The sequence below is a fragment of the Antechinus flavipes genome, chromosome 3 (assembly GCF_016432865.1).
Source record: "Antechinus flavipes isolate AdamAnt ecotype Samford, QLD, Australia chromosome 3, AdamAnt_v2, whole genome shotgun sequence".
NCBI lineage: Eukaryota > Metazoa > Chordata > Mammalia > Dasyuromorphia > Dasyuridae > Antechinus > Antechinus flavipes.
The window spans coordinates 567,668,789-567,692,933 of record NC_067400.1 but is presented as its reverse complement, the minus strand read 5'-3'; the positions used below and the strand labels follow the sequence as shown (position 1 = coordinate 567,692,933).

General features: G+C 39.1%; 1 protein-coding gene across 1 annotated transcript in view; it reads right to left on the bottom strand.

The window, feature by feature from the left end:
• KPNA6 (karyopherin subunit alpha 6) overlaps window positions 1–20,650 on the bottom strand; it is a 61,512-nt gene extending 40,862 nt beyond the window's left edge. The window contains exon 1 of the mRNA XM_051987824.1: window positions 20,540–20,650. Within this exon, the coding sequence (XP_051843784.1) occupies window positions 20,540–20,543 (4 nt within the window). The 5' untranslated portion in view covers window positions 20,544–20,650. The remainder of the gene's footprint in view (window positions 1–20,539) is intronic.
• Between the last annotated feature and the right edge of the window lie 3,495 nt (window positions 20,651–24,145).

Below are 24,145 nucleotides of genomic sequence, written 5' to 3'. Positions count from 1 at the left end.
TTCAATATATGTTATTCATGTTAAAATATATGTTAAATCCAATGCATGTGGACATAGTTATGCAATTCTCTTGCTGCACAAGAGAAATCAGACCAAAAAGGAAAGAAAATAAGTAAGAAAACAAAATGCATGCAAACAACATCAAATAAGAGTGAGAATGTTATGTTGTGATTCACATTCAATTCCCACAGTCTTCTCTCTGGGTGTTGAAGGCTCTCTTAGTCACAAGATCTTTGGAACTGGCCTCAGTCATCTCATTATTAGAAAGAGCCACATCCATCAGAATCGATCATGTTGCTGCCATGTACAATGATCTCCTGGTTCTGCTCATTTCACTTAGCATCCATTCATATAAATCTCTCCAGGCCTCTCTAAAATCATCCTGCTGATCCTTTCTTATGAACAATAATATTCCATAGCATTCATATACCATAATTATTCAGCCATTCTCCAATTGATGGGCATCCACTCAGTTTCCAGTTTCTGGCCACTACAAAAAGGACTGCCACAAACATTTTTGCACATGTGGGTCCCTTTCCCTCTTTTAAGATCTCTTTGGGATACAGGCCCAGTAGAAACACTGCTGGTCAAAGGGTATGCTCAGTTTGACAGTTTTTCTCAAAGACTGCTATTTAGTCTACCACCTAGGTGAAGCATTTGGGCCTGTTTGAGTTTGCTGCCTGACAGGGGGTATTTCAAAGTCTCCACTCTTATTTCTTTTTTTCAAAGAAGGTCACTGGATTCTAAGGTGTAGAAAGTCCTTTATAGCTCTAAATTTCCAGTCTTTCCAACTTTCTCTGACAAAACTGGATGAGGAGGTACAACATTAACATAACTGATGACTAGAGATAGTGGTCTTAAGGGGTATCCATCCTATCACCACAGCTTTCAAGCTATTATCAAGTAAATATTTCCAGTAACAGTTAACTATAGATACAATTAGCTCTGGGTTAAGGCATTTCCTAAAAAACATTCCTGGATGAATTAAGGAAACCAAATAGGTTGTGATCAACAAAACAATACAACCTGAAAGGCACACAGCATACAGCAGAGATCTGTTTTAGATTGGTGTCCAATGCTTTTAATCAGTGACTTGGAATAAAAGCATAAGTGGAAGACTGATCAAGTTCCTTCTCCAGCCAGACCTCTGGATAAGTGCAGAAGATAACAGATAAGTAGTCCTGGGCTTTAAGGGATTTCCCACCACCTGTCTTTTTGGAGGAGGTAGTGAGGCTATCCAATTCACCTGCAAGTCAACACACCACTCTTGTAATGCCTTTGGTCTTCTTCAAGAAGGGAATGATGAACAACATTTTAAGTGATTGGCTTAGGGTCACGCAGCCAATAGATGTCAGAGATAGGACTTGAACCCAGGTCTTTACTCTAGGTCAACTATCTGTTCACTATGTCAGAAGTCTATCACAAGTCAAAAAATACATCCCTTGGGAATTGAAATGCCTTATCTTTGGGTTCTTCAAAATGCCTATTCTTTTTTTTTTTTTAAATAATTATAAATTTTTATTGACAGAACCCATGCCAGGGTAATTTTTTACAACATTATCCCTTGCACTCACTTCTGTTCCGATTTTTCCCCTCCCTTCCTCCACCCCCTTCCCCAGATGGCAAACAGTCCTATACATGTTAAATATGTCACAGTATATACTAGATACCATATATGTGTGCAGAACTGAACAGTTCTCTTGTTGCACAGGAAGAAATGAATTCAAAAGGTAAAAATAACCCGGGAAGACAAACAAAAATGCAAACAGTTTACATTCATTTCCCAGTGTTCTTTCTTTGGGTGTAGCTGCTTCTGTCCATCATTGATCAATTGAAACTGAGTTAGATCTTCTCTTTGTCAAAGAAATCCACTTCCATCTGAATACATCCTCATACAGTATCGCTGTTGAAGTATATAGTGATCTCTTAATTCTGCTCATTTCACTTAGCATCAGTTCATGTAAGCCTCTCTGTATTCATCCTGCTGGTCATTTCTTACAGAATAATAGTCCATAACATTCATATACCACAATTTACCCAACCATTCTCCAATTGATAGGCATCCATCCATTTTCCAGTTTCTGGCCACTACAAACTGGGCTACCACAAACATTTTGGCACATACAGGTCCCTTTCCCTTTTTTAGTATCTCTTTGGGATATAAGTCCAGTAGTAGAACTACTGGATCAAAGGATATGCACAGTTTGATAACTTTTGGGGCATAATTCCAGATTGCTCTCCAGAATGGTTGGATTTGTTCACAACTCCACCAACAATGCATCAATGTCCCAGTTTTCCTGCATCCCCTCCAACATTCATCATTATTTTTTCCTGTCATCTTAGTCAATCTAACAGGTGTGTAGTGATATCTGAGTTGTCTTAATTTGCATTTCTCTGATCAATAGTGATTTGGAACACTTTCATATGAGTGGAAATAGTTTCAATTTCATCATCTGAAAATTGTCTGTTCATATCCATTAACCATTTATCAATTGGAGAACAGCTTGATAAAATGCCTATTCTTATACCTCCCCATTATAGGGTGATTTCTTGCAGATAATTTAGTTTAATCCCTTCTGTTTAAAAGAGAACAAGAATGGAAGATAATTTATCTAAGGAGCCAGCAACAATCTAATCCTAGTAGGCTCCTTAAAAAACAGAATATACAATGGCTAGTGGAACCACTGGATTTCAGGAAGCACTTGATACTGGAATAAAACTATTGGTATCGATACTGGTTGAACCTTCAAAATGGTGTTTTTCAATAGGATTTTGAAAACATGTAACTGAAAAAAAAAAATCACACAATTAACTATAAAAATTCACTGTGAAATTTTATATTTTTCTTAGGAAAATAAAGATGTTTTATTCATTTTAAATGATTAAATGATTATTGCTGTTTTCAATAAACATTTACATTGTTGCTAGGCATCAGTCCTCAGAAAATAACCACAACAGGGCTTTTTTTTTTTTTTTTACTCTCCCATGTATTGGAAATGCAGTATTTTTTGAAATGCCAGAAAACAAATTTGAAAACTGGTTTCCCAAAACCAATGTAGCCAACATTCGAAAGGAAGCAGAAAGCTGGTAATAAAAAAACAAAACAAAACAAAACAAAAAAAAAAAAAACTTTACATCCAAGGATTCTGATAATGGCCTCATTTCTAAAATATTAAATAGAGAATTGATTCAATTTTATAAGAATATAAAGCCGTTTTCCAATTGATAAATGGTCTAAGGATATGAACAGAATTTTCAGATGAAGAAATTAAAACCATTCTAGACATACCAAAACATGCTCTAAATCACTATTGATTAGAGAAATGCAAATTAAAACAACTCTAAAGTGCCACTACATACCTCTCAGATTGGCTAAAATGACAGGAAAAGATAAGGGTAAATGTTGGAGAGAATGTGTGAAAACTGGGACATTAATACATTATTGTTGGAATTGTGAATAGATCCAACCATTCTAGAGAGCAATTTGGAACTAGGTCCAAAGGGACATCCAAAAGTGCATATCCTTTGATTCAGCAATCTCACTATTGGGCTTATATCCTTAAAGAGATCAGAAAAAAGGGAAAAGAACCCACATGTGGAAAAATGTTCGTAGCAGCCCTTTTTGTAGTAGCAAGGAATTGGAAACTGAGTGGATGCCTATCAGCTGGGGAATGGCTGAATAAGTTATGGTCTATGAATGTAATGGAATGTTATTGTTTTATAAGAAGCGATCAGCAGGATGATTTCAGAGAGGCCTGGAGAGACTTACATGAACTCTCTTCATGTGAGAGTGAGTGAAGTGAGTAGAACTAAAAGAACATTGTACACAGCAACAAGATTATGTGATGATCAATTATGATGCATGTGGCTCTTTGAAACAATGAGGTGATTCGGGCCAAATCCAATAGATGTGTGATAGAGAAAGCCATCTGCCATCAGAGAGAGAACTGTGGGGACTTAAAGTGTATCACAACATAGTATTTACACCTTTTTGTTGTTGTTTGCTTGCTTTTTTCCCCCCTTTATTATTTTCCCCCCTTTTTGATCTAAGTTTTCTTGTGCAGCATGATAAATGTGGAAATATGTATAGAAGAATTACATGTGTTTAACATATAATGAATTACATAATACTGAATAACATGATATCTAGGGGAAGGGAGTTGGGAGAAAGGAGGGAGAAAAATTTCAAACAAGATTTTGCAAGGCTGAATGTTGAAAACTATCTTTGCATGTATTTTGAAAATAAAAAGCTATTATTAACAAAAGGAAAGAAATGAAATAACAATAACAAAAAACATTTCCTTGCAAGAAGTTAAAATCTAGTTGCATAAGAGTAACTTAATTCTTTTATCTGACATGGAGTTAAACCCTTCCAGAAGGATTCAGAAAATTATGTGCATGAGTATAGGCTATCCTCTGATTTTATACTAGTCAAATTTAGAGAGATAGGAGAGGGAGTGTGGCCTATATTTAGACAAGTTTGCACTTGAATTGGAAATTTCTCCGAAGGCAGGAGATAATGATTTTATGTAATAGTAGGTATTGAGAGGAGCCTTAATACTTTCTTTCCAGTTCCTTCTTGGCTAAATTCCTCGAAAAAGTCGTTTTTACATTTCATGTCTCCACTTCCTTTTCTCTTCTTCCTGCCTTCTAAATCCTCTGGCTTCCGATCTCATAATTCAACTGAAACTACATTTTCCAAAATTATTAATGATCCGATTGACAAATAAAATATTCTTTTCAGTTCCTTGGTCTCTCTAAACATATGATGCTGTTCATTACTTTCACTGTCTCAGTTTCTGAGATACTGTACTCTTGTTGGTTCTCCTCTTATTAGTCTGATCCTTTTCAGGATCTCTTGCTAGATCTTCATGCATGTCATAAACACTAATTATGGGAATGTCTCAAGGTGCTATCCTGGGCTCTTTTCTCCTTTTCAGTTGGAGACCTCATCAGTTCCCATGTGTTCAAGCATCTCTATGCAGATAATTCCTTATTATTGTTCAGTCATTTCCTGACACTTCGTGGCCCCTTTTGGAAACCTCCAAAAATTGCCTTATTGAAGGCAAAGATATTGGAGTGGTTTGCCATTTCCACCTCCAGCTCATTTTATAGAGAAGGAAACAGAAGCAAACAAGGTTTTGCCCAGGGTCACACAGCTAGGAAGTGTCTAAAGCTAGACTTGAACTAAGGACAATGAGTTTCTTTCAGCTTCCAGGTCTGGAATTCTCTACCCTGTGCCTGCCACCTAGCTGCTCCCAAGATAATTCCTAGATCTATATATCCAATCCTATGATACAAATTACCTGTTGGATATTTCAAACTGGATGTCTCCAAGATATTTGAAACTCAATATGTCATTGTCATGCCATGCACTCTGAAATTTGCCCTTTCTTTGGAAATTACTGTGGTGGGCACCATCACCCATCAATATAATTTTTGACCCTTCCTTCAATCTCATTCACCCTATATATACAATCAGTTACCAAATTTTTTCACCCCCCACCCCCCCCGCAACATAACTAGTCTACTTCTCTTTTCTACTTGTAGTCATTCTTCTCTAATTCAGTCACTCATCAGCCCTCAACTAGGTTACTGCAACACTCTCCTAATTGTATTGCCTGACTCAAGTCTCTCTCCTTACCTATCCAAATTCAATGAGTTGCCAAAATAATTTTTCTAGGTCTGATCATATTAACTCTCCCTCCATCCTCCTATTCAATAAATGCCAGTGTTTCCCTATTCTTTTCTTCTTCTTCTTTTTTTTTTTTGGTAGGGGGGAACAACATTTAAAGCTTTTCCTAATCTGGTTCCTTCCCACCTTCTTATTTATCCCTCCATATATTTTACTGGGCCAGCCATATTGGCTTAATTGTTGATACTTAGAAATGACTCCCACCTTCTTTTCCCCTGGTATTCATACTAACTGTCCTTCAACATCCTTCTACTTTTAGTACCCTAGAAGGTACTAGCTCTCCACCTTTATCTCTTAGATCTTAGCTTTTTCCTTAGCTCAAGTGTCAAATGAAGTGAGTAGAAGTAGGAGAACATTGTACAGTAGCACTGTGGGATGATCAACTTTGATAGACATAACTCTTAGCAGCAATAAAATGATTTAATTCCAAAAGACTCATGAAGAAAAGTGCTACTATATCCAAAGAACTATGGAATCTGAATGTAGTTTGAAGCATACTAACTTCATTTTTTTCCTTTCTTGAAGTTTTCCCCTTTTGTGATGATTCTTCTTTTACAACATGACCGATATGAAAATATGTTTAATATGATTGTACATTTATAACTTGTATCAGATTGCTTGTCATCTTGGAGAGGGGAAAAAAATGGAAATCAAAATTTTATAAAGTTAATGTTGAAAACTAAAATACAGTTAAAAACAAACAAACAAAACCAACAATTATCTTACTTGATTTTTACAATAATCCTGGAAGAAGAGTGCTATTATTATCATCCCTATTTTTCAGTTCAGGGAACTGAAATAAACAGAATTAGGTGACCTGTACCTGAAGCTGGGTTTGAACTTAGGACTTCCTGACTCTAGGCTCAGGGCTCAATGCTCGAAGTCTCTTGGAGAGAAAGAACTGCTAACATCATCCACCTTTGTATTTAAAACCTGGCACATAGTAAGTAAGCTTAAGTAATAAATGTTTGTTAATTTTCTTTTTTAGGAACTGCCTCCTAAAACATCTCTTGAAAAAAATCTATTAACGACTCAGAGGGAGAAGCTTTTACAGACCTCACTTAAAAATAAATCAATTTCCTAGTAACTTAGTAGGAGAGAGGTGAGAAGCTACATTTAAGGAAATTACTTTTGCTTAGAAGAGTTTATTCAGTCTATCCCTCATATTGGACCTGTACAGATTCAATCCTTAATATTGCTACTTTATGAACGACAAAAAGATTCTAACTTTGAAGCGAGATATAAGACATATCAATATTACACACTAGGTCAATTTCTAAGAAATTCACTTTAGTTGCTGAATTTCTTTTGGAATGGGCCAATTCATCTGTTCAGGAGTCATCATGGTACTAAAGCAATGACAGAATCATGTTTCATCAGAGTGAGAAAGGACTTCAGAGACCATTTAGTAAACCTTATTTGATAGTACATTTGAAACATGGGTAGCTAGATGGGAGAGGTTCAATTTGATCAATTTGCTGGTTTTAGAGTCCTAGCTCAAATCTTTTTATGATCAAAGAATATGGTACTGAAAGACACAAGCATCTATAGAGATGAGAGAAATCATAGTGCTCCATCTCTTCTTTCTCCAAATGTAATTATTTCAAATGGAATGGATTCATCTCAATCAGACTAGGGGAGTTCAATTTTCAAGTGGTTGTAACTATAAAACTTAGCACTTTTGTATATGGAACAACAGAATTTTAGAACTTGGAAGGTCCCTTACATGCCATCTAGTCCAACTTTCCCTAATACAGCAATCCCCCTTAGCATCTTAACAGATCATCATCCAGATTCTGCTTGAACACTTCCAAATGACAGGAAACTATTCTGAAGTGCAGTCAATCTTTTTGGATAGCTCAAAATCTTCTTTCTATGTATTAGGCTAAATTCTATTCTCTGAAATAAGGAATAAGTTTTACCACTCTGCCTAAATCATAGCATTACAACCATTTGAAGACTGTCTATTGTATCTCCTAAGTGCCATCTCCTCCAAAACAAATATCTCCAGTTCCTGCAATATGACATGGTTGCCAGACCCTTCAGCATCCTCATAATCTTGATTTGAATACATTTTAATTTGTCTAAGACATTCTTAAAATGTGGCACACAGGAGCAGGGCTCTAGATGTGATTTGTTTAAAACAGTGGTGTGACTAGTAGTACAGTAGTAAGCCCATTATTTCCTTTGACGTGAACATTGTAAATTCTATCATTGGTGCTTTTTAAAAAATCAGCTGAGATCTTGGTTGTGTGTTTCAAATATGAATCAACTGGTATCATACTTTGACAAAAGCACTGAACACAATGGTAAGAACTCAGTCGTCTGACTTCTCCCTTGGCCCCACACTTCCAACATGATCCTCATGTCTCAAACACAAATTTTTCGTCCTCATGACATCACTCTCATTCAGTCTCTAACCTAGATTATCTGAGCAGTCTAGTCTCTTTTTTTGCCCCCAGTCTCTTTCATTTGATTCATTCTGTGCTACTTTAAGTAAGGTTCTTATTGTGAGGGTATCATTCTTCTAATAAAAAAATTCAAAGGCTTTCCACTACTTACCAAATAAAGTATGGGGTTTATCTGGCCAGCATTCAAGGCTCTCCAAAATTTTGCCTCAGTCTACCTTTCTGGCCTTATCTGCCAATGCTTCCCTTCATGCCTCCTATGTATTGAATTGGACTACTCAGGGTTCTTTTCCCATGTCTTGGCTTAAGTTGTCCTCTCAAGCCCCTGTGATATCTTTTCTATCCCTAAATCTCCACCTGGAAAAATAGCATCTATCCTTTAAGATTCAGTTAAGATGCCAACTCTTTCTTCTAACTGAGAAGTACTTTTTTACCTGTCCTATAGCAGGGTACATCACATTCTACCTTCCATTATAGTAGCATACATGTCTCACTGCCCCTACTTGACTGAAAACTTCTTGAGGGTAGGAATCATGCTTTTCATTCATCGCTGTATTCCCTTTGGGCCTGGAACAGGACCTCCTTCCCACAAAGTAGCATGGTATAGGTTTCAACTAAGCTGCCGTCCCAGTTTTTCTGTCAATGCCCTGAAGCTTTAGCATTCCCTACAGGTATCTTCTAATTTATTTTTAGGAAATGAGAAGAGATTATCAAAGCCAATGTACAACATAATGGAGTGCAATAGGTTTGGTCTGAACAGATCGGATACCTATAAGTCTAATACTGAGATCCAAATGTTCTTGTATTTAAGAAGCTGCCCAGCCTGTCCCTCAGTTAAACTTCAACCATTCTGTTATGGGGTGGCAGCAGTAATGGTAACAATAGTTCACATTTTTATAGCTCTCACTTCTTTAAGATTTGTAAATGCTTTCATACACAATATCATTTGATTCTCCCAATAATTCTGAGGCAGGTGCTAATAGCTGAGGCAGGGAAGTTACCAGCCCAGGATCACACAGTAGCTGTTATCAGCCCCTGTTGTTTTTCAGGAGGAGAACAAAGAACTTTGAAATCCTCACACTTTCCTACTAGTTTTATCATATAAGGCAATTCACCCCAGTTTCCCTTTCCCCATATGCAAAATGGGGAAAATCTAGATAGGCTTCTTTCCTCCAAAAATCATGAAGAGAATATGCAGAAGTTGCTCTCTGAATGAATTACCATGTGAATGTTAGTATCATTCTACCTTTCTGAAGCAGAACCAAGTTCAGATTGAAATTTTTCCATGATCGTCGTGAAAGGACCTTTTTCAGCGAATGTCAATAAATTAAGTTGGGCTTTTCCTTAAAGTGTCTTAAGAATTGAAAGTGATTTTTTAGAATGACATTTGATCTAGATTGCTCCTAAATGGGAATGCCTTCTACATTAAAAATGCCTTCTATACTTCAGCAAGACTCAACTTTGAAGTGCTCCAGGGATGAATAATGTGACAGCTCTGGAGGAGTTTCTGAACAGTGATAATAATTTAGGTTTTTTTCCTTTACTCAACTGCTTTCTCTGCCATTTCCATTCCACTGATTCTAGTGGGGTCAAAAAGAACAAATCTAACTGCTTGTCCACAAATGTCTTTAAATCTCTGGACAGTGATCACCTTGCTCTCTTCATCTGTTCTTTTCCAAGATGCCTATCTTGTCTCCCATATCCTGAGGATTCCATTTCTGAGCAGAACCTTCACTTCTGTTTTCTCTATACCCAAATCCTGGTTATTTCAGAAGGAGATGCAAGAAAAAAAGGGTCTTGACTACCTACAATGGTCCCCAACTTGTTCTCTTCTTCACATACTGAGTTGCTGACAGTTTGTATCAAGCATAATATAAATAAACAGGTAATATCATTTCATGTTCACCTTAGTGCCCACTAAAAGTTCAAAGTTCAAAGGCCCACTATTAACAATGAATTGTATCTTTCTCTGAATGCTGTTTTAAAAAGGAAACTGACAAACTGGCACATGTCTAGCAGATGGAAAGCATTATAGTGAGAAGACCAAGAAGAATTACAGCAGAAAAACAGCTTCTGAAGGAACTCAATACAGAAATCAGAATCAGAGAGCCTAGGTTCAAATCCTGACATTATGTGTGGGACCTTGGAGAAGTGGTTTTACTTTTTGCCTCAGTTTCCTCATATGTAAAATGAGGAGATTGGATCAGTAAATTTCTTAAGATTCATTACTAGGCTTGGCCTGGTGACTGCTGTGTTCTAATAACTGAGGGGTAATCATACAGGAGAAAGATCTGATTTGTTTTGCTTGGTACCTGAGATGATAACTAGAACCAAGGATTGCAAGCTACAAGAAGGCAGATTTTGGTTCAACATAAAAAACTTTTTAATAGCTAAAGTTGTCCAAGAGTGAAAAAAGGCTGCTTTAGGGATGAGATTCCTTATGCTTAGAAGTCTTTTTTTTTTTTTTTTTTTTCTTTAGCTGAGGCAATTAGGACTAAATGGCTTGTCCAGGGTCACACAGCTAGGAAGTGTTAAGTGTCTGAGGCCAGATTTTGAACTCAGGTGATCCTGATTCAGGGCTGGTGCTCTATCTACTACACCACCTAGCTGCTCCATCCTTAGAAGACTTTAAGTAATGCCTTGAAAAGTTGAAAATGGGATTCATGATTTACTACATTTAGGATTACTGATTCTATGACTACCAGTAAGGCTGAAATGAAGCTTTCCCAGCTAAAGGCAATACTATCTGTAAAAAGCAGGGTCAGTAAGATGACTTAAGGGCCCTTAAAGACAGACATTAAATAGGGTATTTGTCAATTCAAAATGGAAGCAAACCAACAATAATTCTTCGGTTTCTAGGAGAGGGAGAAAGATGAGATGAGCTAGTGGAGGCAAGAAAGCCACATTAATATAGTTCTGGGAAAGACATTCCCTAAGGAACTTTGAAAGAACACATTGATCTTGAACAAGTGACTTCTCTCTCTAAGCCTCAATTCCCTCATTTATGAAATGAGGGAGATGGATTACATGATCTTTAAAGATCACTTCCCAATCTAAATTGTATGAACAAGAAAATTAAACAAAATCTACTCTGGTTTTTGACAATGGCTTTTTGAGCTTCTAGAAGCCTGATCCAGTTTGTCTAGAGCAAAGGAGAAAGCAGGGAGAAACAGGTCTGACAGCATGAAGCACCCAGAATGTTATTTGTAAACTAGTCATCACGCCAATCCCTAAAGACAATGGGAGTCACTACTCTGACCAGATAACTGGGTCAGTTCACAATAGAGGCTCCTACACATTCTGTCTATGTCATCACAGGGCTTACTGAAATGATTAGGAAATGATCTGACAACTGTTTAAAATTAAGAGGCTACTTGTGAACAATATCTATAGATAACTTTTCCGCAAGTTTTCCCTTGTTCGCTTAATGTGAGAATTATAAATACTAGAAATAGATACTTAATCATTTCCCCTAATTTTAATCCTTGTTGAATTGGTAGAAATCACTTTAGCTTCCTCATCACACCAATTGGTGCCCTACAAAGGTCAAGTCAGAAACACTGACCAAGCAATTATTATGCACCAGGCACCATGCTAAGTACTAAAGCTATAATAAAGAAAGCAGTCCTTGCTCTCTGGGAAGACAAGCTGCAAGCAATCATACACAAATGAGATCTTCTCCCCCCCCCCCCCCCCCCCCACAAATGAGATCTTGAGGAATACATTGGAGATAGTCTTAGAGGGAAGGCACTAGCACTAAGAGAGATCAGGAAAGGCTCCTTGCAACCCAGTGCAACAGCAACTACTGTTTTGGATTTGGATTTAGGGGCTATGTGACCTGAAGCATGTCATATAATGTCTCTGGACTTCAGGGACCTCAAGTATAACATTGGGGGGGGGGGAGGAGACAGACTAGAGCAGAGGTCCTCAAACTACGGCCCACGGGCTAGAGGCGGCAGCGGAGGACGATCATCCCCCTCACCCAGGGCTATGAAGTTTCTTTATTTAAAGGCCCACAAAACAAAGTTTTTGTTTTTACCATAGTCCGGCTCTCCAACAGTCTGAGGGACAGTGAACTAGCCCCCTATTTAAAAAGTTTGAGGACCTCTGGACTAGAGAGTGATTATCATGTGGTCCGAGGACTCTCTCAGGGGTCTAAGTTCAAAACTATTTCAAAGAAATATGAAGACATTTTAATTTCTAATATGGCAAGAAGATACAGATATAAGCAACATAAACAAAATATCTTTGGAAGATGCTCAGACCAAAAGACTTGAAAACTACTATACTTGCTCAGTTCTATCTGACCTTCTGTCACCCTAGTGGACCACACTCTCTATAGAGTTTTCTTAGCAAAGGTACTGGAATAGTTTGCCATTTCCTTCTCCAGTGGATTAAGGTGAACAGTTGAGTGACTTGTTCAGGGTCACATAGCTACTACATATCTGAGGCCAGATCTGAAGTTGGGTCTCCTTGATTCCAGGCCCAGGCTCTCTCCATGGAGCTATTTAGCTGCTTATTTATACTAGATAATATCTGAGGACTCTTCTAGCTCTGAGTTCTGATCATACAGCTACAGGGAGCGCACTGCAATCAGTCTCTGAAGCCTGCCTTACCAATGACTACCACAGTCTCCAAAGCCCTTTAAGGGACTAACTTGGCACTCTGGCTGTTCAAAAAGCCCTTATTGAATTTACAGAACTAAGTGAGAAATGTCAACCTACGATTCTTTGCTTAGATGCTATCAAAGTTAATACTAATTCCCACCTAAACTAAACAACAAATAAACATGAAGGCCTTGAATGCTGTGCTATAATGCAGAGGGGATTCTCATCATGTAAAGCCTTACTTAGTTCATCAGAAAAAGGCTCATCATCATCTGAACCTTGGGTGATCTTTTTCCTGTAGTAATACACATTATTTTTAAGTTGCTGAGACAGGTTATAGTGGTAGTGGGAAGGAATTTGCAATGTTTCTACACCAATGATATCATGGAGCTAAAAAGTTAAGTGTGTGCACATATACACATATATGCAAACATCATTTTCATTATTTTTGGTAACTACCCTGGCACCTCTAATTTCAAATCCACAAAAACATGATCCAAATGAAGCAATTTTAAGAGAATCAGAATTCAAAGCCTGGAGCATTTATTAAAATCATCTAATCCAAGCACCTTTCTTTAAATGAGAAACCTATGGTCTAAAGACATTAAATGACTTCTCTAAAGTCACAAGTTGAAGATAGCATAACTAAGCATTAGAATAACTAAGGATTAGAATGAGACAAATTTGTAATGATGCATTTGGTTCTGGACCCTGAGTCTGAAATGCCACCAGAGCACCTAACTCAGCATCTAGAGATGTCAGCTATCATTCTCCAGAGACTAGATGGGATTAGAAAGGAGCTATGACCAGGGGTATAGTCCAAAAGGCCTTCAACAATCCTAGAATCATTTAGTTCAAAAGTCCCAGATAGCTTTTTCTCTGCCCATGATAGTCCATAAAAGCAGAGTTCAGGTGCCAGGGCTGATGAAGGCAATGAGATCATTTGGCTTTAGAAGACAGTACTGTTTGGACTGAATATAGGGTTTAAGTGAAAAAAATTACAGCCAACAAAAAGAAGGAAAAGTGCCTTTTTCTTAAGAGCTTGGTGTTTAATCCAACCAAAGCACAGAACACATAACAGAAAATTAACAATTTGAGGGCCTAAGTTTTGAACCCAACAGAAAATGTTGCCTATAAAGAAAGTTCTCTAAAAATATCATGAAGTAGGTGCTATTTATTCCTAATTAGTAATGCTGTCTTGTCTTTAAAGGAAAAATTGCTGAAAAAAAGAGGAAGGATGGATTATAATTCAATTCAGTTCACCACAATAAATGAGGACCTGCCTCTAGGACATGGTAGGAATCTGGTGCCCCATAAAGCAAATTCTCAACAAGTGTTTTCACAATGCCATTCTCTTAATATGGATGACTATGGATTTAGACAAGATGGAAAAATAGGTCAAATATACCATAACACAATTTGAGAGATAATTTTGGTGTTTTACTTAGGATAAAAAATAACAGCTGTACTAGTACAGATAGACAAGAGGTACCTGGACACCGTCTGACATGAAAACATGGGGAGTGGTGTCTTGGTGGCTGAAAGCTCAATAAACAGTATGACACAGCAACCAAAAAAGAGAGTTTATTCATATGCTACATTAAGGGATGAAGAGTATCCTTTAGTAAAAGGAGAAAGATTTATACAATCTGAAGAGAAACCAGAGTAAGATGAAGAGTTCTTAACAAGTACACCACTTCTAGTACACACGAGTAGGAATACTATGTTCCATTTTGGGGGTACATTTTAAGGAAGACATCGTCAAGCTAGAGTACATTAACAAGTCCAGAGGAGGAGCCCAAGACAGGAAGGGACTATACAAGGACTGGTTTAAGTAACTGAAAATGTTTACCAGGCAGAAGAAAAACTGGGGAGGGAGTGTGAGGCAGGGAAAGCTGATAGGTGTTTGCAAGTGTAGAAGAATATTTGTTATCTCTTTGGTCTCAGGAGGAAAGAAGTAGGACTAGCTGGTAGAAATATAGAAGGGCAATTTCAGAACAACAGGAGTAAAATTTTCTTAATTAGAAGTGACTAAAAGTAGAATAGGCTGCCCAGGGAGGTAGAAAATTACTTTTCACTAGAGGTATTCAAGAAAAAGATGGTTGTCTACTTGTTGAAAGTATTACAGAAGGAATTCTTATCCAAGTAGGAATTGGACTAAATGGCCTCTAAGGACCCTTTCAAGTGAACATCTATGATTCTGTAATACAGTGTACTTCCTTCTGAGCCATCACCTCCAACGATAACGTCCCTCTAAGAAATCTGTTTAACACGTCTAGTTTTATGTAGCTAATTGATAAAATATAGCTTCAATTTTTTTTGGACTTTGTGTAAACTGTTGTCTCATCCTAGAACCTTTTTTGGGGGTATAGGATCTACTGGCTAAAGAACATCTTTCAGTAATGCAGCCTTCCTACTCCAATTAGTAAACTGGAATCTCCTTTTTGGGAAGGCTTCCTTTTGGAACCTCTATTTTGGGAAGAGTCCAGGCTAACCAACCTGCATTATCTTCTGGCCTCCTGCTGCTTCTGCTTTCCACCTTCCTCTTCTTTTTTCAGCTCCTTTTTGATCCTCCCACGTAAACCCAACATGTCCAAAAGGACATGTCTAAAACTGAATTCAGTATCTTTCCTCCCAAACTTCCTATTACTGAAAAGGAGAATCTTCTGTCCCCCAGACTCACAGCTAGGTGCCATCCTTGACTTCTCCCTATTTCTCACCTGACAGATCCAATCTGCCGCAAAAGTCTCTAGATGTCGCCTCTGCAATACCTTTGACTTTTCTGTGAGGCAATTGGGATTAAGTGACTTGCCCAGGGTCACACTGCAAGGAAGTATTAAGTGTCTGAGGCTGCTTTTGAACTTGGGTCCTGGTGACTCCAGGGCTGGTCTACTTCACCCCTAGCAGCCCCTGTACCTTTGTTTTTGCATCTGCTCTTTTCTCTGGGATGCTTACCCCTAGTGCTTATTACTTCATGCCTGCACTAATGTAATGTGCCGTGACTGGTCAGGCTGCCCTCCACATCTCCCTCCTGACCCAGCCAATCCCCACTTAGGCCATTTTACATTCAGCTTCTAAAATATTTTTCCTAGAATGCAGGCCCAACCATGTCACTGTCCTACTCAATAAACTCCAGTGATTTCCTTAACAACTCCAAAATTCTATTTGCTATTCAAAGTCCTTCATGACATATAGCTCCCCAGCCCTGACCTTTCCAGATTTTTTACATCTTTTTTTTTTTTTTAAGGCTTCTAGTTTTTCTTTTTCTTTTTTTAAAACCATTTAAAAAAAATTTAATCTTAAATACAAAAATGAGAAAAGGAAAAGAAGACATTGCCATGTACACTGCAGAACATGAAACATGAATATAAAACAATAAAGTTCCATTTCAAGAAAGCCTAGCTTTTCTTTGCTTCATTGTAGATTTTCTGTTCTCTGCTGTGCATTTTTTACTTTATTTTTCCCCCTGCCTCCCCTCACCCCACCTCAAAGACGACTAAGATTAGTTTCCCTCCTATTTTCTGCATTCCTTCTATTCTTGGCAGCACACATACAAGAAAATTTTAGTTTAATGAAATCAAAACCATCCACTTTATACTTAAACTATATTATAAAAGGAGTGCATTGTTGAAGGTCTGATACTACTAAATTTGCTTCCTTTACACCGTTTTCCCCGGTTTCTTTAAAGTTCTTGACCTCTTGATCTAAATTGTTATTATTTTTTCTAATTCAGTAAAATACTTTTTTAGTAATTTAATTTGGATGACATTGAATAATTAGATTTGTTGTATAAAAATTATCATCTTTACCTACCCATGAATGATAAATTTTACTTTATTTGGATTTGAGTTTATTTGTATAAAGTGTTTTTATATTTACATTCATATAGTTCTCATGCTTATTTTGGCAGCTACACTGTCAGATATTTTACACTGTCTAGTTATTTTACAGTATTGAATAATACTGCTGACATCTTCTTACATGCCTCTACATATTCTGATTCAATTACAATGGCACTCTTGTGGCTCCTCAAAGAAGACAATGCATCTCTCAGTTCCAGGTATTTTCTGTCCATATGCACGATATGTGCTCCCCACTCATTTCCATTTCTGGGCACCCTGGGCTTCCTTCATGTCCCAGGTTAAATCCCATCTTCTACAGGAAAATTTCCCCAGTCTCTTACCTCATGTTGATTATTTACTATTTATCCTGTCTATAGCTTGTCTGTATAGAGTTATATGCAAGTTGTCTCCCCCACTAGATTGTGAACTTTTCTAAAGGACCATCTTTTGACTTTAATCTTCCCAGTTTCTTATAGATAGTGCCTGGCATATCAGTAGGAGCTTACTAAATGCTTCCTAACCAATTAATCTCCTATCAATTGTCAATTCTATTTCACCTTTTTAAAAAAACCTCCTTCGTGCCTCCTATTTTCCCTCTGCATTGCACTCCATCTTGCTGCAAGTCCTCATCTCCAAAGTCATCTGGCTGATTTTCCTGGGAGTCCATCCTTCATTCAGCAATCAAGCTATTTTTGTTGATCTTCGGTCATTTCAATCATGTCTCACTCTTTGTGACTCCCTTTGAGGTTTTTTTGGGCACATAATGAGATGGTTTGCCATTTCCTTCTCCAGCTTATTTAACAGATGAAGAAACTAAGGAAACTGAGGCAAGTGATTTGTCCAGGGTCACAGAGCAAGAGAGTGTCTGGGCTAATTAGAACTCTGGAAGATGATGCTTCTAGGTTATATTTTCTTTTCAATCAACTCTAATAGCTCCCTGGCATCAAATATAAAACCTCTGTTTGTCTTTAAAAGCCCCGAATAAACTGGCCTGTTCCTTCCTTTCTGTTCTGCTCCTTTCATGGATTCTACAATCCAGAGACCCTGGCATCCTTGCTGTCCTTTGAACACTGAGAAACCTCCATCCCCAGACTCAGAGCAGCAGAATGTTCATCACTACTTGCCCCCATTTCTACCTCCTAGCTTATCTGGCGCCCAAGTCCTGACTTCTGTCAGCAGCCTTTTCTCCTCTCAATCTCTCCCATCTCTAATTGCATACAGTTGTCCAAATGTTGTCTCTCCCCCATAGACTAAACTCCTCGAGAGCAGGAACTGTCTTCATATTATTCTCAGCACACAATAGAAGACTAATAAATGCTGTTTTAGTGACTGAAATATTAAAATACTTAATCAATATACTTGTACCAGAGATAAGCCGCTTCTCCAGTGGTGACATACTTATTCTACAGACAGCGGGGAAGTCAGCCCTGGTCTTTGAAAGCTCTTCACAACCTGGGCCTGGTTCTTTTTCCTATCTTCTGATGCTTTAAATCATCCCCTCCCACCCCCCCTCCCCACCCCCCATTCCTATGCTCCAGCTATCCGGGCCTACTTGCCAAACATGTTTTTGCCCTTCTCTGCATTTAGGATTTAGTGCAGTGCACTTGGCACATAGTAAATGACTAACAAATGATTGCTGACTGACTAGATGGATAAGGGGAGCCCAAGAGTTTGCCAGTTAAGAGAACCAAAATACCTCCTCTACTCTGAAAGAAAAGTAAACACTTTCTAATACAATTAATTTCTGCTCAACTTTTACAAAATTTCAAATCCAAAACAACTGTATCAATAAAGGGTAAGGATGGAACTTTTCAATTCTACCTATCAGTGAAGCATTTTTACAACTTGTGGTACCTGCACTGGTCTGGTTTTCTCCAGTTCAGTTTCCAAAGGCTCCATTGGCTCATTCGGAGAATAATGGCACAAGAGGATACACAAAATGGAATATGAGAATCCCTTATTTCTGCAAACCCATTCACAAAATGGACATTCCTCCAAATTGCAGGTGTCAAGCTGATAGGTAAAAGTCCCCAAAATGGGGGAGTCTGCCGTGCCTTCCAGCAGTTTCTCCAGATTCTGCCCTTTGAGAGGTCAAATAGCAAATTCTAACCTGTTCCCCACTAGCTTGAAAAGAGATGTCATGTCCCCCAAACTTCTCTCCCTTAACCTTTCTTCATAAGTAAGGAGGCAGCTGGTGATAACAATTGGTAGTATGTGACCTTGGAATGAAGAAGGCCTGAAGCCAAATCAAGCCTCAGACACTTAATAGCTGTGGGATCCTGGGCAAAGTAGAGTTAAATTTATCTCAGTTTTCTCAACTGTAAAATGGATGCTAATGATATCTACTTTACAGATTGTGATACATTTAATAAATGTACATTTCTTTATTTTCCTAGATGACTTTTCTTCTGGACATATTTCAATTAATCAGTATCCTTCTTAAACAGTAGTATCCAAAACTAAACACAATATTGCACATATAAGGTCTGATGAGGGTAGATAGATATATATAGATTCCATATTCTCAGAAGCTATTCCTATTTTAAAAGGGGGAGAGGCAAAGGGATTAATTTTCTGGGCTGATACAAGGCACCAATAACTTGTACTGAATTTGCGGGCCACTAAAACCCCCTAGATCCGTTTTAGAATGATACTAGTGTCTCCCCACCTTATAGCTGGGCTAAGAACACAAACAAGTTTCTTTCTCAGATTCTGAAACAAAGTATGAGCCAAGAGATCTGCTTTCAAGTCCCAGCTACCACTAATGCTGTGTAGCACTAGTTTCTTCCCTTGACTTCTTGCCTGGTCCGTTCAAACTGAAACAAGCACCTACCATTCCGGCTACAATACAAGGGACAGTGGTTTGGCCCCAGAAGATGAGTTCCCCTAAGTGGTGTGGGGAATGTCGGCGATGGGACCAATCGGAGTTAAAGACTCGGGGGACCGACCCCCAGCTACAGCTAATCCAGTTCCCCTGAGCACATTTAATGAGCTAGGAGTCCGGGGAAGGCAGTTTCTAGAAGGTGACCCCAGATAAGTCAACAAGCCTCAGTTTCCTTATCTATAACATGTGGATTAAAAAACCAGTGTGTGTGTATGTATGCTTAACAACATTAAATGTAAATGTACGTATGTATATGTGTATGTATACATTGTGTCTATGAGTATATAGATTTGTGCGTCTATTTATCTACATCTATACCACGTTTACATATCTCATCTTTATCCTCACAACCACCCCGGGGGTTCTGTCCATTTCATAGATGAGGCTGCTAGAGGCTAGTCCGGGGTCAGAAGCGGGATGCGAACTCGAGTCTTGCGGACTCCAGGCGGAGCGCGGCACCAGCCCCCCGGGTTTCAGGCCTGGGGGCCGAACGAGTTCAGCCCAGCCAGAGCTCGCTCCCAGGGCTCAGCAGCGGCTGCAGGACGGACGGAGTGGGGGCGGGGGAGAGCCACAGGTCTCCTGGGGAGGGGACGCAGCACTTATTAAGCGCCGACCATGTGCCGGGCCCGGTGGTAGGCGCCGGACGAGATCCGAAGGAAGGAGCCGGAAGGTCCGAGCCGAGCAGCTGGCGCTGCCGCCCCACGGAGGCTCCTGTCCGGCGAGGAGCAGAGAAGCGAGAACTCGTCCCTTCCCTCGGGAGGTTGGAGAAGGAATGGCCGGAGAATGGCTCCCACTCCCCTGGCCGGGACGTCCCGGGCGGCTGCGAGACCAGGTGTCAGCGCTCCGGGAGGGGTCCGCGGCCACCTCGAGGGAAGGAAGAAAACGAGGCAGGCAAGGAAGGGGCGTCCGCCCCGGCCCCGGCTCCAGCTCCGGCTTCGGCTCCGGCTCAGCCCCGCCTCTGTTCCCGAGCCAGCGGCGCGGCCTCAGGGCCCCAGGCTCTCCTCAGCCGGCACCCGGCCCAGGCCTCCAGAGTCGTGCCTTCAGCCCGTATGGGGAGAGGCCTCTCGGCTCCCCCGACCTCCTCAGCCCCCGCGCGCACTCACCCATCCCGGCGCAGCTCCGCTCTCCCAGGACACCTCGGCGGCTCCGGCGGCGGCTCCAGCGGACAATATGGCGGCGCGGCGCGACGGCGGCCCCAAGTGGACAAACTTCCTCAGCCTCGCTCCGTCGCTGGAACGCGCTCCGAATTCAGCGACTTAAGTTACGTAGCGAGAGCGAGCTTAAAGGGGCCGCGTCCTGCAGGGAGAACGAGTGGAACTGTGTTGGGAGGGAGAAGGAGGTGTGGAAAGGGGAAAGGGAGACAAGGGTAGTTTGCTAATTTCATTCTCACTTTTCTTTCTTAGGCTCTTAGTGTTTAGAACTAGAAGTTCAGCTCCCTGAGAATCATACTTTTTCCAAATTGGAATTTAAACTCCTTCCTTTTTACTCCAAATGCTTGGGGGGTCATCTAACTGATGTGGGGGTTGCAAAATTATGATCTAGTATTAGTAAATGTGTGATTTGTATACCTGTTTTATATACTCGGGGTAGCATAAAAATTTCTTGGAGGAAAAAGGCTCGCAAATAGAAAAAGTTTAAGAAGCCCTGATGTAGTCAATCAGTACTTATTAAGTTACATCCTAGCGGTGTGACCCTGGACTAGTCACTTCACCGTTTGCCTCCATTTCTTCATCTGCAAAATGAGCTGGAGAAGGAAATGGCAAATCGCTCCAATATCTTTGCCAAGGGAACTCCAAATGGGGTCACCAAGAGGAGGACAGAATGAAACGAAGAAAATAAAATGAATAAGCTGCTTGCTCAAGGTCAAAAAGCAGCCACAGGATTCGAACTTCTGATTCAATCAGTCTGTCAACAATCATTTACAAGAATTTCTTGCTTACCCAGTGCCAGCATTTAGCACTGGCCTATATCAATCGATCAATATAGGCTAGTTGTTTGATAAATTGCTGGGCACTTTTAACACCATTACACTATTCTGTATTTGTTCTGACACATTATTTGCTGTACAAGAAACCTTCCCCCACAATCCCTCTTAATTCTAGTGCTTTCCCTCTGTTAATTATCCTTTATAAGAAGCAGCTGGTGGCTCAGGGGATAGAGGACTATGTGTTCTTGGACAACTCACTTAACCTGTTAGCCTGACAAAAAGGTCCCTTGGAGAAGGAAATGGCAAACCAACATTTTTGTCAAGAAAGCCCCATGATCGTTTGTCCACAAGATCAGGAAGAGCCACATATAGATTCTCTATGTATCTTAATTTGTATACTATTGTTTGCATGTTGCTGTCTTAGATTGTAAAGTCCTTGAGGGCAGAAGCTGTCTTGACTCTTTGTATCTCCAGTTCTTAGCACAATGCCTGACACTTAATAGATGCTTTAAAAAATTTTTGATGATTGCTTGCATTCGTCTATTTTTCACTATTCCCCTTCCACTTCTCCAATTCCTAACTTTACCCTTTTTCTGCTTGAAATGGTTTGCTGAGTTAATGAACCCAGTTACTCAGCCTCACTATTAAATTCAACATAAGCCCTTTTAATGCTTGCCTGAGATTACCAGTGGCTTGAGGAGGTAGGGAATGGTTTGAGAAAGTGAGGGGGTAAGATAGGAAGTAATCTTTTTTCCTCCTTTTCCCCAAGTAATGCAAAATGGATCATGTTTTAATATCTTGAACAAAGTTGAGAAAAAATAACTAACCAGAACACGGGGACTGAAAAGTCTATCAAGCCTCCTCCTCAGTGACCTAGAAGAGCCAATTTGTAACACTCACCGACTTTGCCACTTTACTTTCTTTGCTGGGGCCTCAAAAGTTGCCGTAGGTTGAATGAACAGGAGTGTGACTGAGGGCTACCAGTTTGAACTGCAAAGGTTGATGAATAACAGGGGAACACATGGACTCAAACTAAAAAATCAATCCTAGTCCTTTTAAAAAAAATCTTCATTTTCCAGCTTACATTGAAGATTATTTTCTCTCAGATCATAATTTTTTCTTCCAGATGTGGTGCTGAAAAATATTTCCAAATTTTTATAGAAAGCTAGTTTTATTTCTTGAGGATGCTTATTAGCCTCTTCACTCCATCGCCTTTCACACTCCCCTAATTCATATGTAAAATCACTGGAAGAACCATGATTTAACATGCAGAGAAAAGTAAATCCTAGAATTTTGGAGTTAGAAGGAACATTAGAGATCATTAAGCCAGTTCAAGATTTTTTAAATAAAGAAATGGAAGTTCAGAGAATAGGGTTCTGTGGAAATTAATGGGGACAGAGTATAGACGTGTTATATTTTTACAGTGTTAAGTAATTTTCCACTTTAACAATTCCTTGTTTTGCACGATTTGGCATTGAGCTCACAAGATTTTGACACATCAGTTCATCATGAAACCAACTTTTATCCCATTAGATAGGAACCATATCTTTGACAAATAGTTCATTTTTCCAAGTGTCTCCTTGCTTACCGATTAGATGTGAGGCAGGTGAGCTCCTATGCCTTTAAAATAAGCTTATTTCCATTTCTTGGATAGATTTCTTAACTTTTCATGATGTGTGACTTAGTGTAATATTATGTTGTACTATTTTCTTCCCATTTTGAAATTTGTACACTTCTAAAATATTCTATTTTTCAATGTCATATACTTATTAGAATTCATTATTCTCTGAATAGGGACAATCCTTCCAAGTTTCACCGGAAATAAAAAAAAACAAACAAAAAATTTTTCAAAAGAATATTTTAAGACTTTTGATAAAAATGCTCAATTTTACAGGCTCAATCAAGACTTCTGACAATGGTTTTGCAACCGGTAAAAGTGATCTTTTTTCAATATTGAATAATCTAATCTTTGTATTATCTCATATATAGTTTTATTCCTCTTCCTCTCAACAATGAACCCCTTTTTAAAAAATGGGTCTTCTTAGTGCTCTGAAGATTTTTCCGTGTTTCATCTAATTGGACAATTTTGCAGCAATAATTTGTTACTTCTTGGGGCAGCTAGGTGGCGCAGTGAATAGAGCACCGGCCCTGAAGTCAAGAGTACCTGAGTTCAAATGTGATCTCAGACACTTAACACTTCCTAGCTGTGTGACCCTGGGCGAGTCATTTAACCTCAATTGCCTCCCCAAATAATAATAATAATAATAATTTGTTACTTCTTGGTGATGTTTTCTAGCAGCACTTTTGTTCTGTGCTTTGGTGAGTGTGCATTTCCTGGAGGAACTTAAATGATCTTTGAATGATATCAGTAACCATGGGGATATTGCTAACAGTCATCTTTAAGAGCTTTGTCTATGTGTATGTATGAATACTGATCTTTACATATTTCCTAGGAGAGATAGCCAATCTTTAAAACCACAAAATGTCAGAATGTGAAACAAATAAAACACATGTCTGTGACACAGAACTCAGCATTCAACTGAGACAACTAAGTAAAAATGGAGAAATCAGTCACATCCAATTTTATCTTGTGAAAGTCAGAGGCTTCAATTCAGACTGTCTACAGAAGCACACTCATAACTATTGCTGTCAAAAGAAAAAAATATAAAACTTGCTCATCCCATGTAATAACTACCATTGTAATTGGCAGATTCTTATTTAACTACACCATCACAACCATAACTAAATAAATCACTGCTACTGCAGGATATTCCAATCAACT